The 18,183-nt window shown below is 41.4% G+C and overlaps 2 protein-coding genes across 6 annotated transcripts; one reads left to right on the forward strand and one right to left on the reverse strand.

Moving 5' to 3' along the window:
- Positions 1-745: 745 nt before the first annotated feature.
- ripk2 (receptor-interacting serine-threonine kinase 2) lies at positions 746-12,563 on the reverse strand. The gene is made up of 11 exons (XM_003438043.5): positions 12,038-12,563; positions 11,065-11,218; positions 10,355-10,510; positions 9,407-9,558; positions 8,810-8,859; positions 8,568-8,729; positions 8,377-8,462; positions 5,832-5,927; positions 5,481-5,577; positions 5,114-5,317; positions 746-3,738 (listed from the first exon to the last, which is right to left on the reverse strand). The coding sequence occupies exons 1-11, from the start codon at positions 12,229-12,231 to the stop codon at positions 3,359-3,361; spliced, it is 1,731 nt and encodes a 576-aa protein (XP_003438091.2). The 5' UTR covers positions 12,232-12,563; the 3' UTR covers positions 746-3,358.
- LOC100704119 (sorting nexin-16) lies at positions 11,228-18,027 on the forward strand. Of its 5 annotated transcripts, XM_013269916.3 has the most exons (9): positions 12,601-12,712; positions 13,651-13,775; positions 13,860-14,199; positions 15,520-15,606; positions 16,253-16,401; positions 16,508-16,577; positions 16,674-16,810; positions 16,901-17,006; positions 17,113-18,027. In XM_013269916.3, exons 3-8 carry the CDS (start codon positions 13,882-13,884, stop codon positions 16,980-16,982), a joined length of 843 nt encoding a protein of 280 aa, XP_013125370.1. In that variant the 5' UTR covers positions 12,601-12,712; positions 13,651-13,775; positions 13,860-13,881; the 3' UTR covers positions 16,983-17,006; positions 17,113-18,027. The 5 variants fall into 5 exon arrangements, with proteins under 5 accessions (XP_025756428.1, XP_005476058.1, XP_013125370.1 ...); XM_025900643.1 differs by lacking the exons at positions 12,601-12,712; positions 13,651-13,775 and adding an exon at positions 11,228-11,895; XM_005476001.4 differs by lacking the exons at positions 12,601-12,712; positions 13,651-13,775 and adding an exon at positions 12,427-12,559.
- Positions 18,028-18,183: the final 156 nt, after the last annotated feature.

An 18,183-nucleotide genomic window follows, 5' to 3' on the forward strand; every position in this document is an offset into this window, starting at 1 on the left:
GGTGACATCTTCAGTATTTGAGAAAGAGTGTGCACTTTTCTACTGCAGTAAGCATCAATTAGCTTGTATTTGGCTGCTAATTCACCTTACTAGCCAAGCTATCTAGCGCTAGCTAAATAATCCAAATATGGTACCTTCTAGCTCCAAAAATTCACAAACCAGTAGGTGATGTCAATGTGGCTTCATACATCTTTCATGTGCACTTAATAGGCAATTTGTCATGTACACCAGTTGAACTGCTTGTAAACTCAAATATCTAATTATTGGTAGCCAAACGCATAGTAGCAACTCTATGCATTTAGGCATGTTAATGTGGTTGAAGAAAGTTGCTTGAGTTCAACCAAACATCAGTGTGGTTCTTGGCACACTTTGGTCCACTTAGCACCAGCTGATCACCTCAGACTACCTGAGTATTATTGCTGACCAGACCGGAGGAATGTTTCCAGCAACTTGTTGAATTTATTTTGCCAAGAATTAGGGCAAAAATGGGTCCAACTCAGTATTAGCAACCTGTACATAATAAAGTGGCAGATAAGTGTATTTTTCAGTCCTTAAGTGACACTTAACAAGTGAAGCTCACTGAACCTTTGCATTTTTGTTAGGCCCATTCAGTTATCTACAACAGTATACAGTGTGGTCCCTTGTTGGTTTTGCTACATCAATCAGCAGCACATGTAACATTATAGGAGCAAAGTGTCCCTTTAAAATTACTGTTACAAAAACAAGAAGCAGAAATGAGACCAGATTAAATTAAAAACAGAGTACCCATTTTAATGAAGAGTTTGACACAATATAAAAAAAAAGAAAAAAAAAAAGAAAAGAAAATCCTAGTTGAAACCACAGCTACACATCATGTTAAATTTGATTTGATTTGATTTGATATACCTTTATTAGTCCCACAAGGGGAAATTTCATGTTAAGGCTGCTGACCTATTGCACGCAATGGCGGCACCATCTTACCCTCCGACCATACGTACATTACACAAAAACATCACATGGGGAAGACAGGTCAGAGAGGTATAAAATCTCTGACAGAACGGCTCAATCGGCTGACACTGATGATGACAAGGGCACTAAATTAGCTCCGTATTTTTCAGATGGTATTTCTATGAATATCAAATAAACACATCACAGAAAAAAAATGCATTAGTTTTAAACAACAGACCACAGATGAAGGTATCGTCTAGAGTAAAAAATGTGTTAAACACACCGCTATCAAACCTGTAGCATTTCCACTCAGCTTTGCTTGATATGCACGTAGAAGGCGTTTGCATGTAACTCGAGTCGAGACCAGAAGCAGAATATGAGGCACAGTTTTCAAAAACAATACGAGTCCAACATATGGAAGCATATTGACCCTGCTCGGCCTTTCTGACGTAATCTAAATGACATTTTGTCATTTGACTATAATTTGCTCTAACAGTGTTTTAAAAAGTCTGACGTGCTGTGACTCATTCCCCACTGTGTGACTCAGGTCTGCATTGAACTGTGGTTACTTTGGACTGAATGATGCAGAACATGTGCATGAAAAAACATTAATTAATCACACTGACTGTCCTGTGATGAATGTGTCGTAGGTGGTACTGAAATCCAGAGCCACAGCTTAATATTGTCATTGCAAGCACCCATTTGAGGAAGTGAAGGCAGTGTTGAGGGCGGCAAGGCCCGTGTGTATATTTAAAAAAAAACAAAAACCTCACATGCATACACACAACATACACACCAAAACAATTACTTACTGATGAAAGTGTTGACAGGCAAAAGCAATGGAGTTATTAAGAATCAGTGTAGGACAGTTTGTGAATAGGTCTGCATGTTTGATGTTTGAGACGCTGAAGGGTTAAACAACAACAACAACAACAACAAAAAAATATGTTTGGCACATTAAAGATGCCAAACTGGGAATGAAATAGACCGTTTGTTGGCTAATTGACTGATTATAACCGTTAATTGCAGGCGCACACACACATACACGCTAATAAAACAGAAAATATCTGTTGTGTAACTACAGCATATTCTGGCAGAAAGAACATACAATATATGCTTATTATGTCAAGGAACTAACAAAGAGCCCTGTGGCAGACAAAGGTATAGTTTAACAGATAAACCAGTACTTGTTTATTGTATACTTATGCAAGATTGCTGAACAGTTTTCTGCCTTGCGGTCAGTGTCTGACAGATTTCATAAACATGTTGCTGCTGTTTTGAGCAGACTAGTAACAGCAGAAAAAGTTGCAACGTTCAAGAAAAATAAGCTGAACAGGCAGCCCGTAGGTAAACTAAAGATCTGCTACAAGCAAAGCTAGATTTTCATGAATTCTATGTTTTTTCTTATGCTACTGCAGAGAAGCTCACTTGGACTAAAAGAGGATACATTTATTTGCAATCTCAGCTCAGAGTCTGTGGAAGATAGGTCAAGTGTGGAAAGATCCAGATAAGCCTGAAGTCTGTGAGGTGAGGTCGCTACTGAACCGACCGAAAGAAATGAGAGCACATACTTGGTCCAATTTTAATGACCTACTATATGCAGACACACACACACACACACACACACCCACCCACATCCCTCTTTCTGGGTGTTGTATTACCCTCTCAACTTCCTCTTTACTTTGTGACCCTGTGACTCTCTTTAGCTTGGCGATAAATAGAGGAGGAGTAAAACCTTTCCATGCACTCTGCCACTGGGTCACAACTCAGTCCAACTCTTCCTCTTAGTTTGGCAAAGCTGCTAAAGTTCAGGAACACTTATTTAAAGTAACACTTATTCAAACTTTCTGTAGACCTTGTGCTTAAATAGAACAACAATACACTCGTTCACTCAGGCCGTAAACATGACCAGAACCCATAAATACATGATACTTGAATAAAGATTGCTAGGAAAGAGTTAAACCCCATTTTCACTGCAGGTTTTCCAGTTAACAGTCCTCCTGTCTTTAGTTGCATCAAATAAATGAGGACGTTTGCATTCTGCAAATACTGATACATGATCGCACAAACAGGCCAACATTAATCTAATAGTTTTCAGACAAAAAGCATTAGATACCAAAAAGAGTGAAAACCACTCAATATAGTCACTTAGAGACTATAAATAAATATTCACATGAAATCCGTAACATTAAAAAAATAATCACTGCTTCAGTTAAAGTCTTTTTGATTCTAAACATACAGAATAAAACCTTAAATCTTGAGTTGACGTGTCCATAGTAACACATGACGTTTTTGTACCTGTAACTTCAGTTGCTCAACCAGCTGTTCTTCAGTCTAAACCGTGGCGAGTGTCTGGATGACACGGAAACAGAAAGAGTTGTAGTGTCAAGTTGGCACAGTCTTTATGTGCAAGTCTTGGCCGTGTGCGCTGCTACATCTTCCTGGGGATATTGTAGGACATGGACAGCGATGGTGCGCTGGGTGCCACCGTAGGCGAGCTGATTTCAGGCGGGTACGGCTGCAGGCTCATCTGCTTGTTGTCGTGCAGCTTGCGGACGACGATGCGGGAGAAGTCTTCGTTGTGTTTGTCGCAGGTGTCCAGAAGTCGGCGGACCTTAGCGGTGCGTGTGGGCTGGTTGATCACCAGTTCGTAATCCTCTTTCATCAGCATGGAGTGGGACAGCAGGGCGTCCAAGCTCTGGTTCAGACAAGCCTCCGTCATCTGGGAGACAATTTCCTCACGCCGGATTGCAATCCACTGGGAGATGGGACCTTGCAGAGGAGGAGAGTGCCGCAGTGGAGGAGAGTAACCTGCAACAAGAAAAAGTTATGCCTTATTTGTTGAACATTGCTGCAAGGGTGAAAATATACTCTTTATACCAAAAGTGTAAGGTGTTACAAACCAGTGTTATGTTACACCAATCAGCTGAAAAGGAGTGCAAATTGCCATCAGGGCTGACTAGTTAAGAACAAAGGAATGATAACAGCATCACTATGATGCCAATTTGAATCTTCTTTAGGAAGAAGTGTACTTTAATGGCCTGTACTAGACAGAGCCAGGAAAACACACAAACATCAATTATGAGGTTGATAGATTATCGGCAACATGTGTCCACAAAAACAAAAAGAAAAGTGCAACCAGAACAGGCAGGACCTGTGAAAAACAAAGTGCATCTCTTCTGCTTTCACAGGAATTAAGAAGCTAAGCGGCAGCTGGGTGTTACCAATTTAATTCACTTGGTTAACTGATCCACAGCAAGTGTGAGCACCTCTATAAGAGCAGAAGTTTTGATAATTTTCTCGTCTGGAGCATTCAGCTGTGTTACCACAATGCCACAGTCCTTCCCAGGACTGGACATCCCAGCAAATTTACTTGATGGACAGAATGAGTAATACTCTGACAAACTGGAAAACCCCCCAAAACTCTCAGACTCTACGGGCCTCAGTTAGCAACTTAAATGTTAAAGTTCATGACAAACACTCAGAAAAACATTGAACAAGTTCTAGTTTGAAGACGTTATCAGGAGAAAGTCTCTGTCTCTAAAAACATGCATTGCTTAAGTTTGCAAAGTTGCATCTGATCATACCTCAGACGTCTGGAATAATGTCCTCTGGACAGATGAGACCAAAGCGGAGATGTTTGGCCATAACGTACAACACCACGTGTGGTGCAAACCAAACACAGCATATCAGCACAAACACCTCATACCAAATGTTAAGCACGTTGGGGGAAGGGCGATGATTTAGGCTTGTTTTGCAGCCACATGACCCAGGCAGGTTGCAGTCATTGAATCAAACATGAACTCCTCTGTCTGATAGCGAAAGTGTGGCCGAAACTGAGTCATGTAACAGGACAATGATCCCAAACACAGAGCAGCTGAGAAAAAAATAAATAATCAAAGTGTTGAAATGGTCCAGTCAAAGAGCTGTGCATAAATGAAAGCCTACAAACTTCAGTGAACTGAAGTAATGCTGTAAAGAAGAGCGGGGAAACATTCCTCCACAATGATGTGAGAGACTGATAAAGTCGTACAGAGAAGGAAACGTGGTTCTACAGCCTACTGAATCATGAGCTGCACTCTGTTTTTCACATGTCTGTCCGCACTCCTCAATCATAAAGACTTGAAAATGGGACACAGGTTCACACATTCACACACCGACAGATACACAATTTAGCTTCTTGTACCTTGAGGCTGAGGCTGTGCTTTGAGGGAGACATTAACCAGCTTTGTCTCACATTCGGCGATTGGTTCAGGTTTGCTGAGTATGTTTAAATCATTCGTCCAGCCATTCAGTTTATCACCACATACTGGTTTATCATAGACATCCTTCAATGACTGTGGAGACTCCAGACTGTGAGGCATGAATGACGATGGAAGGCAATCTACAGCTGAAAAACAGAACAAGAAATGTGATGTGCCCCGCAGCCAAACAAAGCATACACTGTAACAGAGGCTAAAGTATTATATTTGAACTCTCTATGACATCAAGTCACACCACTTCCTTTAAAGATTATCAGTGGTGAAACTGGGTCGAGGTGTTGGTGTCATTACGTTTAGCGGATGCAGCATTGCTGCTGGAGAGGGCGCCCGGTAGAGATATGTCCGTGTCCTGAGAGGAACAAGACCCCGAGCCTGATGTGGTGGCCTCCTGCGACAGAGGAAACAGTGAGCTTTCATTTATGTTCATACAACGACACAGACACACCTTCACTGTTGAACTGCATCCCTCCATATCAGCATTTTCATTATAAGCCAAGAAAATTATTCAGGTTTCAGTTACCGGCTGACAACATGCATAAATTTAAAAAAAACAACAACAAAAAAACCAAAACAAAACAAAAAAACAACACGCTCCACACACGTCATCTTTGTCCTCAGTGTAGGTGACGAGTGGATACTGACCGTCCATTGGCTGGGCCTGTCCTTTGGCATACTTGGAGTTTCCTCCTCACTCCCCTTCTGACAGGCTGCTGGGGCTGAACAACACTGTGACCTCAGCTGTGTGAGGAGCGAAAGAGATATGGCAAAACCACATATTAGCCAACAAAAAGGTCAACTTCAAAATACTTTAACTGTCAATCCCCTGCTAAAAAAACAAAAAACAAAAAATGTACACAGAAAAAAAAATTCCATACAACACTGAAAGAGAGGATTACATTTACAAAAAAAAAAAAATCCCATAAAACTATATCAGACAGTGTAAGGAGAATGTTGAAGTATCTGACCACACAGTCAAATATTGACTTGCCCAACAAAGCAGCAGGTTCTGGTGTTGCTAAAAAAAACAAACCTCAAAACAAATATACAGTATACTTCAACCTGCTGACCCACCCATTCATTCTAATGATGCTCTTTGCTAACGTAGCTGATGTGACGCTACACAGTAGTAAAGATGACCCTGTCCTAACTTTTAGAGACGAGTTTCTGCCGTCAAACTTTATTAAAATGACAAATTTTCTTTTAAATAGAAAGTTTTGGAAATGACTTTATTCTACTTTTTATTTACATTTTAAAGAGTGACAACTTTGTTGGAATCAAGTTTGTACATTACCAGCTAAGCTAATGCATAACCAACGTGTTTAACAATACACTAAACAAAACTAAAGGTCACTGATGCTTTCATAACTTCTGTGACTTATGCAAGTGTGGATATTTGAAGGAGGACAAAAAAAAGGAGTACTAAAAATACACACTGTTAACTTTTTTCCTTCAGTACTCTGCAGCTAACAGACAATAATAACATTCAACTGTATAGACTGTTCTTTAACACAGTTAGTTCCCTGCTGCCTTTAACTGCATGTAGTTCAATTTTGTGCTTGTTGAAAGTCTGCAGTCACATGTCTGTTTCTAAGCCAAAGTCACATACACACTGAAACTATAAAGAGGAAGGATATGCTGAAGGGACATTATGATGTCAGTTTCTAATCTCTCTCGCTGAGTCACAGTGCAATTTAAACTGCCCCAAATTGCACACAATTCAACATTTATACTTGTGTAAATGTGTGTGTCCATACACAGCCAACTATAAATAAAAAATGTACCTAATGTTAATAATTAACTGTCTATGTCTGCTAAGCAAAAACACTAACCTGTGACAGTCTTGAGTTCTTTTAATGATCACTGAACAAAAACTGTATATAATAGATGGCATCACCCATTGGTTTTTACTTTGAATCCTTTAGTCTGACATTTCAGGTGGACTGGCTTTTTTTCTGCCTTTATCTTTTTGGGTTTTTGAACACTTAACTACTTTGGACAAAACTATAAATCACAGGCGCGGGTGTCCAGCTGTTAGCTAACTTACAGCCAGCTTGAGGTCATACCTCTTAATCTTTCAATTCAGATGTTTTCTGTCCCATTACCACAGGTGTATGAAATCAAGCACCAAGCCACATGGTCTGCCTTTACAAACATTTGCGAAAGAATGGGTAATTTTAAAGAGCTCATTGAATTTGAGCATGCTGCTATAATAGGATGCCACCATTGTAACAAGTCAGTTTGATAGTGCTTTCCCCTTTCCAAGCTATTCCACAACTGATATCAACTGGTATACGTGGTATTACTGTAAGGTGGAAGTATTTAGGAACCCAGAACTGAAGTGTCAGACCACAAAATTACAAAATTATCAACACATCTCCCTGTTTTGCCGTTTGCATAGTAAACAAAATAAAATAATGAACTAAGTAAATGAGTAATTCCCCAACTATGAGCCACAATGTCCCCAGACTGAGTCTGTCAGAGGCCCCTGCTGCATTTCGCCGCAGTTTATTGGTTTGCTGGTTTTTTCCTAACAGCTAAGTGTCAAAAGAAAGCATCAAATATGGACTCCCCAAATAGTCAGTGTAGTTTTTTCTAGATCACATTTATCTTTTTTTCCTTTATGATTTTCCTTCTAATCAATTTGAAAAGGTGATAAGCTGATCCAGTAGACCTGTGATAAACTGCCAATTCAGGGAACCCCTGTGCAATTACTAAGGAAAGGAAAGATTTTATAACACTTTAGGTGATGCATTTAGTGGTTATTACTAGCTGTAAAAATCTGGCCATCAACAGTTTATAGCCACACACACACACACACACACGCTGAATGAAGTCACTGTTACACTAATGGAAACAAATGCAGTTGTCACTGTAGCTATAGCTGCATCAAAGCCTGTGCATTTATTTTTCATATGCATGGCTGTGAGACATCATCATGAAACTAAAGTCATACTCTGAGCCACAGTCTGTCTCAAACTAGTTTCACCAGATTTCTCTTACTGTAAGCTGACACACCTGAGCGCATGCTGACAGACAGACATGCGATACCATCCCATAATACACTCTTTGTGCATCAGAGGAAATGCAAATTTAATTTTGAAATAAATCAAAAGTAGTTTTCAAAAGAAAAAAAAAGTGCTACAAAGATTTCCCTACAGGTACATAAAGAAGAAATATAAAAACTGACCTTTTTCTTTTTGATCTGCAGCACAGCCTCCAGGAACTCTATTTCGTCAAACACCCTCACCATAGGCTCCAGCTCTATCAAACAATCTGAAATGGTAGGAAACGCATCACACTGCTAAATCCTGCCAAAGATGTAACACAGAACTACAGTCACATTAGCAGTGCGCACTTCAGTCATTAGTATGAGCATACTTTGGAAGGAAGGCCGCTCATCTGGATTAGCGTTCCAGCCGGCTGTCATAAGATTGATGAGCGTTTCTCTGCTGGGGATGTCTGCGGACAGGCTCTCCAGGCTGGTGTCAGGACGCAGCCCGCGCAGCACACTGAACATGATCTGAATGCCATTGGTCACCTCTGAACATAAACACACACATATTAGTGACTCAAAAAGGGTAAAGAAGGAACAAAGTATGACATGAAAAACGAGCAGTTACCTTTAAACGGGATCTGCCTAGACAGCACCTCCCACATGATGATGGCATAGCTACAATCCAAATATCAAAGAGGAAAACAGTTAAAGGAAGAGTTACTAAGTTGCCAGATATTGGCATTTCCCCTCATAGCTGAGGGACTTTAAAACAAGCCAGCTTCAGGGATGACTCTCAAAGCCATGACTGATTAACCCGTTGCAGCAAGTGTAACCTCTTGCGCAAAATTTACAAAGACTGCATCAGAGAAAAGTAGAGTTCTCTTATTAAAGGTGAAAAATAATCAGAATTGCTTTTCTGACAGACTCGTGGATCTCGACAGTTATGTCTGACTTTTTGTCTGGCATGACTGATTTAGCCTCCGACCCTGGGCCCTGCAGTGGTATGCAAACAATGCAATCTGAGGCAGGAACTCCGTTTCACCTTTACAGGAAGGAAAGCCTCATTTCCCTTAAATGCTTATTGTGCTCAACAAACACGGAAGTTATCAGAGTTTATAGTAACACAGTTAAGTCATCGAGATTTTTCTGCTACATTTTCAGGGAAGAATGTACATTTTCAGACTCACTTCTACATAATAGTTACTGGGTTCTGGTGCCTTACCTGTACATATCGTGCTTCACGTCGGCCCGACGGCTCTTGGATGGTTCGTACTCCTCAGGGGGCATGTAGATCACTGTACCCTCAGCAGGCTTGGACCCTGAGCCTCTACTCACTGACAGCTGTCGCCACTTCGATAGGCCAAAGTCTGCAATCTGGAGAGAAGCAGAAAGTTAGCAAGACGTGAACCGCAGACAGACCAAGTTATACAAAGCCACAGTTCTACATTTTGTGAGTCTTAAATTAATTCGTGACAAAAAGCCAAATAAGGTTGATAACTGCAGCAGGAGGACAGCCTTTTCTATAATATCAGATCTTTAAGGGGAAGTTACTATGCCTTTCTTAATTCCTGTTACAATGGTGGATACTCACACTGCCCTAAATAGTCAGTTTCAGAGAGGTTTTTCCCCCCCCTTCTACTGTTATCTCTATCCCCTCTCACTGATACTGTATTATCTTTATGTGCTCATATTAGGCACACAGCGTTGAGTGTCAGCAGACTAGCACCACCCACCTGTTGTTTAAACCTTCTGTTTGTGAGGGGCAGCCAATCAGAAGAAAGTTTAAAGGAGAGGAGTTTGTTTTACGGTCAAAAAACTTAAATATGGAGTTGATATGAGTATAATATGTCCACTTTAATTAGGCCATGAAAGAAAAAGAAATCAGTTTGAACAACCTGGTAACAATTGGTAACAACCTTTATATATACTTTTTATGCTAATAAAAAAAATGGTACATTTCATAAAGAGTAGTAGATCAGCAGTACATAGTGGATAAGCAGCACATACCCTATGTCTCAGTTACTCTGGTAACATACACAATACATGTGACTATAACTGTGACCACCTAAGCAGCTGTAACCTTTGTTACAGCTCCAACAAACACACTGACATGGGTAAGGTGATGTAATAGATTTTCCTGTTCTGCGCGCACCTCATACTTGACGCATACCTTAACATGAAATTCACCATCCAGCAGAATGTTTTGGGTCTTTAGGTCGTGATGTACGAGGGGTGGGTTCATGTTGTGAAGGAAGTTAACCCCAAGGGCGATCTCATACAGAATCCTCAAACGCAAAGGCCAGGCAAGAACGGGGTACAGGTCCTTCTGTAAGGCAGAGATTACAAAGATGGGCTAAAGACATAATAAATGTATAAATAAAAGTGGGAAATGTGGGTTTTACTACAGTGAAAGTACAAAACAATGCAAGAGCTTGAAATAAAGACTGAAAAAATTACTACACTCAGGCCAGTGGGAATTTCCCTTGTGCATAGCTGTCTGCTTCCCTCAATGCTCGGCTTGTCTTTCCCTACTTTCTTTTAGGTTTCATCAGATACTAATTACTTCGAGCTTTCGCTTTTGTTTACAGTCTCACTGACAGGAAACAGAGTCATACACTCACATGATGAGTGATGCACAAGAGAGAAAAACAACAGACCAATGCAACTCCCTCAGCTGACCTCTTTTGGCAACAAAAATCCAAATGCAACAACTATAAAACCTTTATTTTGTTCAGTGTGTAGTCTGGGCGACTCTCACAGGTAACTATTTAAACCAGGGAAAACTGGTGCCACTCAGTGGCAATCTAAATGGTTTGTTTAAGGATGTATTGCTCAGACTAGAAGAGTTCCTAGAGATAGGAAGTGAACTTGATGAGTTACCTCGTGGAGTAACCGGTCCAGAGATCCATTGCTCATGAACTCCGTGACTATGCAAAAGATACGAGGCTCATTGCAGACCCCAAAGATCTGGATGATGTAGTTGAACCTGGCTTTGTGGAGTACCTCGGCCTCCTTCAGCAGGCAGTTCCTCTCTCTGAAACACAGCCAGACACAGAATAAATAACAAAAACAAAATAACACTGACAGCACTTTTGTGATAGTGAGGTAAAGGAATATTTCAGATAAAATCCTTTTAGACACGCAGACCAAAAATGCAGAATACAATCCTGCTGAAACTCTTGATTACACAGAGGAGTAAAGATGTTACACGCAGGAATCTGAGAAATTCTCACTTGTGAATTTGGGCAGAAATGTTTTAGATGTGTGGATCTGAGTAGAATGACCCATTACTAGGTGACCAATAAACACCAAACTGAGTCATGATGTCTGGACATTTGTCTGAAATCCAGTTGGGCTGGTTCACTGTTGTTGGGATACACTGAGTTTTGTGAAACAAGCTTAAGAATTTCACATTAAAAGGTGGACTTAATTTTATAACAGAGTGGTATATTTGCATGCCTCCAGAAATAAAGAATGAGTGTAGGATTTAAAAAAAAGAAAAATATCCCTCAGTTCAGATTTGTGCCAGTCTGAGCAAACTAGCCCTCCAGCTGTAAGTCACTGGACACGTAAGCCACAGACTCTTTAGCCTTTTTCCTGCCAGAGGAATGAAAAACCTGCTCGAGCACTCTGAACACATTTCATTGAAATGTACAGGAAGGCCTCACATTTGACTCAAATTAGGTCAAGTGCTGCAGCTGTTACTGTGGAGTAAGTACAGGCTGACTTTATTGCATCATCCTGAAACAGCACAAAGTTTTTCTGTACTAGTGCAATTCATCTATAAATGGCTCAAATGTGTCTCCGTGACCTAGACCTTGTTACGTGAAGTTGTCTGCTCGGTGCTGAGTACCTTTCTATAACTGGAGAGTCGAGCTTCAGGCACTTGACGGCCACAGTGGTCCTCCAGTCGGAGTGCTTCCCCTTGAACACGGTGCCGAAGCCCCCTCCGCTCAGGTAGTACAGGTCCGTCAGTTTATTCTGGGGGATCACCGGCAAGGTGCTGGTCAGGCTGCCGATATCCAAACAGCCCGCAGTTGGCTCCATAGCAGTTTCTGAATCCCTTACGCGAAGTCTCTGAGGATTTATCTCCCACGGGTTTGGCCAATAAAGGCAGAACTACCTCTTTTGGTATAAACGTAAAGAGGAACTGCGCTCCCATTCACATGCATGCCACAACGTAGCCGACTGCTAGCATGCTAAGCTAACATTAATGTTGCAGAGGAGAGCAGAAAAACAGAGCAGCCGATAAACAGCGAATCCGCTGACCGGCAACAGCTGTCCTTCACCCAGCGACTACAGTTAAATGCGCGCAGGACCCAAAGCGAAACAACAACAAGAAGAGCGCAGCTGAGCTCCGCGCTCATTTAAGCAGGTGCGTTTGTTGTTGCTAATGACGACACGCTTCCGGTTTTTACGAGATGCGTTCACGAGTGTAGGTTTGGAGAACTTCAGACAGTTGACCCCGTTTTCCAAGCAGCCCTCTGAGCGCATTCAGAATCCCAGTACAAATATGGATAACAGCGAGGTAAGTCTAGGAAAAACACTGAGGAGGCACGCTGTTAAAATACCATAAATCATAAATGAGCCTTTAACTCAACTTTAGTTTCAGTTTCGCTGAAACAAAGATCCGCCTCCTGCGGCATGAACCCAATTGGTAATATTGGGATTTTTAGCAGCGGGAATCCCCCCCCAAAAACAGGGGTTTTCCTACAGATGTGTCGACGCTAAAGACATGTCAAAATCCGATGTTCGTGTCACGTGATCATAAGTAGCACTTTCTCTTTTCAGTAGCAGTATAGATTTTAGTTTTCCAGTGTTATTTTAGACATCCTGATAGCAGATTTTTAGATGTATCGATAAACTTTATTATTTTTATTGATTTTTAAGGTGTTTATTCTTTGATCGCTCCAAATTTGAGTTCATGTGATAATTGGGCCTTTTGGTAAGTCACAGTTAGTGTTAATTTATTGAAATTATAGGTATTTTTTGTATTAAATTTGACGTCTAAGGAGCTTGGAAAGAAAAGCGTCTGGACTTCTTTGAGTTGCTTGAAGACGTTTCACCTCTCATCCGAGAAGCTTCTTCAGTTCTAAGGGTCAATTGGTGGGGAGTCCCAGATTTAAACCCAGTGGGAGTTTCCCCCCCAAAGAGGGACAAAGGACCCCCTGATGATCCTCTACCTAATCACATGAGCCAAGGTGTGAAAGCGGGTGGGGGTCCTAATCAGCCAGGGTTTCGGGTGAGCTCATTGTGAAACCTGGCCCCACCTTTTACAAGTGCGTTGTTGTGATTTACTGAAACAGGATGCGCCCTTTTTGTGCTGTTGGATGAGACACACCATAAAGCACATGACTCTGTGTCCCTCTGTAATCTGAAACCAAGAACAGGCTTTCAACAAATCAGGTACTATGATACTGCTTACGTGGATGTCATACAAACTGCCTTGTGTTTTTGATGAGCCAGCAAGAGTATGGAGTGCGACAATCCCTGCACAGATCAGGTGGGAAACAAAGCTTGATTCTAGAAAACCCTGTGCTGTAGTTCCTTCACCCGCTCTGACTCACTGGAAGTGTTTGCACTGATCCGCTGTAAGTACACTACCATGCTCTCTGTGCATGTCCATGTGGTTCCCCCTGTGTTTATTCTAATTCACCATGTGTCCTTGTTCGCAGTACGTCACTAAGACCACCACAGATGGCTATTCCATTTACTCCAGTACCTTTTCCAGTGGACTGGGTCAGCGTGAGCAGGTCTTGTTTCAAAAGAGCTTCTCCCATACGTATCGACTCTTCATCTGCAAACTGTGAGCACTCACCTCCTGAAAGCAGAGGAGATGGTCCCACTGTAGATCCTACTGTAGATGAGACTTGTGGGAGACCAAGAGGAGGCCTGACAGATGGGCCATCCAGACAGCACAGAAGTGAAATGAGCTATGGGGAGAGCTGGATGGAGAGACCCATCACTCCGACACTGCTCGGCCACGAGATCATGGAGGAGAGGGCAAAGTTCACGGTAGGGATTTAAAGGGAGGGCTCTTCTTTTCCTGCAAAAGAAAGAAAAAGAAAAACCAAAGAAAAAAAAGGATCTCATATTTAGGGGTTTCCAAAATTGTGCAATCATTTTCAATGTATTTTTAAGTTAGCACATTTTTACATATATATCTTATATGTGAGTGTGTTAGCTGCATAATAAAACAAGTAAAAGTCACATGTTCAAGTCAAGAGAGCCAGGAACAAACTGTGTTAACAAGGGCAGGACCTTAAAAGCCTGCAATAAAAGCTTGTTGGATTTTTACTTTTATAAATAACATCACTGTTGGCTAAATGTCACACAATATTTGTTTTTTGGAAAGGATTTAGCTGAGTGGGCAAAAAATGGGTGAATTCCAAAAGTTGTAATTGCTGATGCTGATGGTGTCAGTTGAACACGCTGCCTTATTCAAAGCAGGCCACGCCACATGTTTGGAACATTTTCTTTTTATCGGATATGGGATTTGCATCTTCTTTCAGGATCAGTCAGTTTATGCAGATGTGCAAACCGTTACACTGTGGAACCAGAGGAACTCATATCATTTTAAAACTTGTCTAGCAAAAGAGAAAGAAAAGGCTGGAACAAAAAATAAAACAATCCTCTGATTGTTTTAGCATGAATGGCCTTATTTGGCCATTCTAACAGACATGGCCAAATAAGGCCATGTCTAAATTGGTTCATTCGAGATTTGTCAGCTACCAGAGTTTTGTGTTGGCGCTCTGCCTTTGGGAATTCCACGCTGGACTGACGTGGTTTTGTCTTAGCACCATGGATGAAAGTCGTCATCAGAGACTGAAGAAATAAAACAACTAGTAAGAGAGAGCATCTGTTGGCTTTCTAAATAAAGAACTTGTCATCAATGATTCAGGATTAATTTTATAATATGCATGCAGCTGCCTGAGCAGCTTTGCTTTCTGAAAGCATGCTTTTAATGACATCTCATTCAGTTTTATGCTGACGTACACTCAGACAGCAAGACGAATCCACTCACTCTAAGAAGATCTGAAAAACACTGACAGGAATAATATTGCAGTTTACAGTTTGTTGTGAGAAGAGGGGTGAAATATGCCAGCCAGACTTTCTTAATGTGTTATAAACGCTTTATTACAGATCATCTTATTGACATTACAGCTGTTTTTAAAGGATGCATTTACAGTTCCTTATACATGTTGTACTATCCTACTGCTCTTGCTCTTATGCGCGCCTGAAATGCACACGCATACAGTGTCAACTTGCTAAGGCACTCAGTGCAAACCAATACATGTGTCTGTTATTTGTCATATAGTCGTCTGTGTTCTGTAGGTTTATAAAATCCTGGTGACGGGGAGTCAGGGAGACAGCTGGGTGATCTTCAGAAGATACACAGACTTCTGCAGGCTCAGTGACAAGGTGAGAAGATATCGTGCACCTCAGCAGCTACATATTAGTGAAGCAGCCTATACACACATGGTGGTGAAATGACGTGCCGTGAGGAGCCCGGAGAGGCTTGAGGGGGTAGATTATATACGGCAAATGCTTCAGCACTTGAGTATCAGTGACTATTACTTTGCTCGTTCAATCTTAACCAACAACTTTTTTCCACATGCAGTTAAAGGATAGTTTGAGGGCTACAACAATCTGCTGCCTGATTTGTTCGGTACGCTCTGTTTGTTGGGCACACATGTTGCACCCCTGAATCGGGGAGAATATAACTTGAGTTAAGAACAACACAGCGACTGTTCAGCTCGCAGCCAGTCTATTAAATGACAGGGATAGAACCAGCACTCCCCCTACAGGTGTATGCTGTAGGTGGAGTGATACTGTGAAGCTATCAAACTCACCCCCATAAAATAAATTAGTCAGACTAATGAAAAACCTATAAAGTGACATTTTACCTCATGCATTTGTCCGATACACATGCAGACCTCGCTGCAACTGTTCTTCCATTTGTGGCACCGTGATTCAGCGACGCTTTCGGCTCTCATTGATGTAATATTGTTGCCATAGTGATTCTGCTTTCCCGTTTTTGCCCTTTTTGCTCGTCGCCTTGACGCAGCTTCAAGAGCTTTTCCCCAGCTTTCATCCAGCCCTGCCTCCTAAGCGCTGGCTCAAAAACAACTATGACGAGGAGTTTCTAGAAGGGAGGAAGGCTGGACTGCAGACCTTTTTGGAGAACCTAGTATTACACAAAGAAGTCTTTAGAAGGTGTGTGTGTGTGCATGTGTTGTGACTTTTTTTTCAGTACTACTCTAGTGGGTGACCTGAACTGTGTTTAACTTTGACCTGTACATAAAACCCTTTGGTTCCTCAGTGAAGCTGCAAGATGCTTTCTGTGTTTGGTTGAAGCACCGAGTCCGTTTGACAGCCTGGAGGAAAGCAGGGTGAGGACACGTTGCTCTCAAAGATATTGTCTCAGGGGCTGAATGTGAAGAAAGTTGTGTAGCTCAAACACCCTCTGTCTACTGTGTGGCGTGCAGGCCTTTTGCGAGAGTCTCGAGGAAACTCACCTTCGTCTTCAGAGTGAACTCGCGGACAAGCAGGGAGAAGCCGACAGGCTGAAGAAGACTTTGGAGGAGAGAGAGAACCGTCTCAACCTGCTGCTAAAAGAAGCCAAGTAATTATGTTTCTGTTGCACAGCTGGAAACACAGTGAAGCAGGAGCTGTACGCTGTGCTGAAACTGTTCATTTCCCCCGTCTCACGCAGATCCATGTCACTTTCTGCTGAGAGCTTTGAAGCTTCAACAATCACCACCCCCACAGACAGTGACACAGAGGACATGCAGTGACTGACACGGACAAAGAAACAAACTGTAAATAACATATTGAACCAACAAATCTAATCTCAGTCACCTAACACTGTTTTTTTAATGTACCAATGTTAATGATGAATAATGTTTTCTGTATTTTCTTCTCTAGGTGACAGTGACATGTGCAAGTGGTCATCAGACATCCTGCTGGTTCCTCTTAAACCCAAGTCCACAAGAAAGTCTATAATGTGACCACCGCAGTGCCAAAACAATCTTTGGATGCAGTTTAATCTAACCCTCCATGCATATGTTTATTTGATTCTTTTCAAGATGTCACTAAGAGAACTACCTCAAAATACCAAGCACATAGAAGTCCCATAATGTGTATATACCACATATTATGCTGCCTAATGAGGGAAAAAATCCAATAGATTCTAATACTATTTATTTTTTTTTATTTCTAAGTAACGTATTCAATTCATTTCAATGACAATGTTTCACTGATCTTGAATTTTAGTGTACACAAGCTCTTTTTGAAGCATAGGAAATATGAGAAAGCAAAATGACCACAAGGGGGCACTGTAATACAATAACAGTTTGAGAAAGTAAACGTCTGAATGAGAAGGAGACTGGGAACTTGATGTTCTGTTCTTATCTCGCACGGGGACATCTCTGTAAGATTTAAGTGCAGAGAAGCACAAAAGCAGGGGAGAGATGTTTTCCTCTTGAGTGGTGAATAACAGCTCGCAATCAATGAAAGAAGCCTGTGTGAATGTGTGTGTGTGTGACATCCATCCACGTAAAGCCTCATTCATGCGCCCCCATTATCACACTGAATGGCCATGTTGTTTCCTTTCACTCATTCTGTTTGAGTCGCTGAATAAATCCCAGTTACGTGTGGCTTCTCCGAGGTCGTGAAGGCTACTTTTATGCTGCCGCTGTGAGCAGGTTGGTGCATAATTATTAGATTTGTACAATGAAAACATTCGACTGAATGTGAGTGGGTTGTATAAAAAACAACCAGGAAGCAAATTAATAATAATAATAATGATAAAACATTCACTCTGAAAAACAGGTTGTCCATAGTCGGATATAAAAAGACACTTAAAGCTTGCTTGGCTGCAGAAAAACATTCATACTCTTTAAGTGATCCAGTGAGTCTGGCCACAGCTTACCCAGCAGTTGTGAAATATTGTTTTGAGGTGGGCAGAAAGAATTATGTATTTCACAGTGTTACTGC

The sequence above is a fragment of the Oreochromis niloticus genome, linkage group LG18, assembly GCF_001858045.2.
Source record: "Oreochromis niloticus isolate F11D_XX linkage group LG18, O_niloticus_UMD_NMBU, whole genome shotgun sequence".
In the NCBI taxonomy this organism is placed as follows: domain Eukaryota; kingdom Metazoa; phylum Chordata; class Actinopteri; order Cichliformes; family Cichlidae; genus Oreochromis; species Oreochromis niloticus.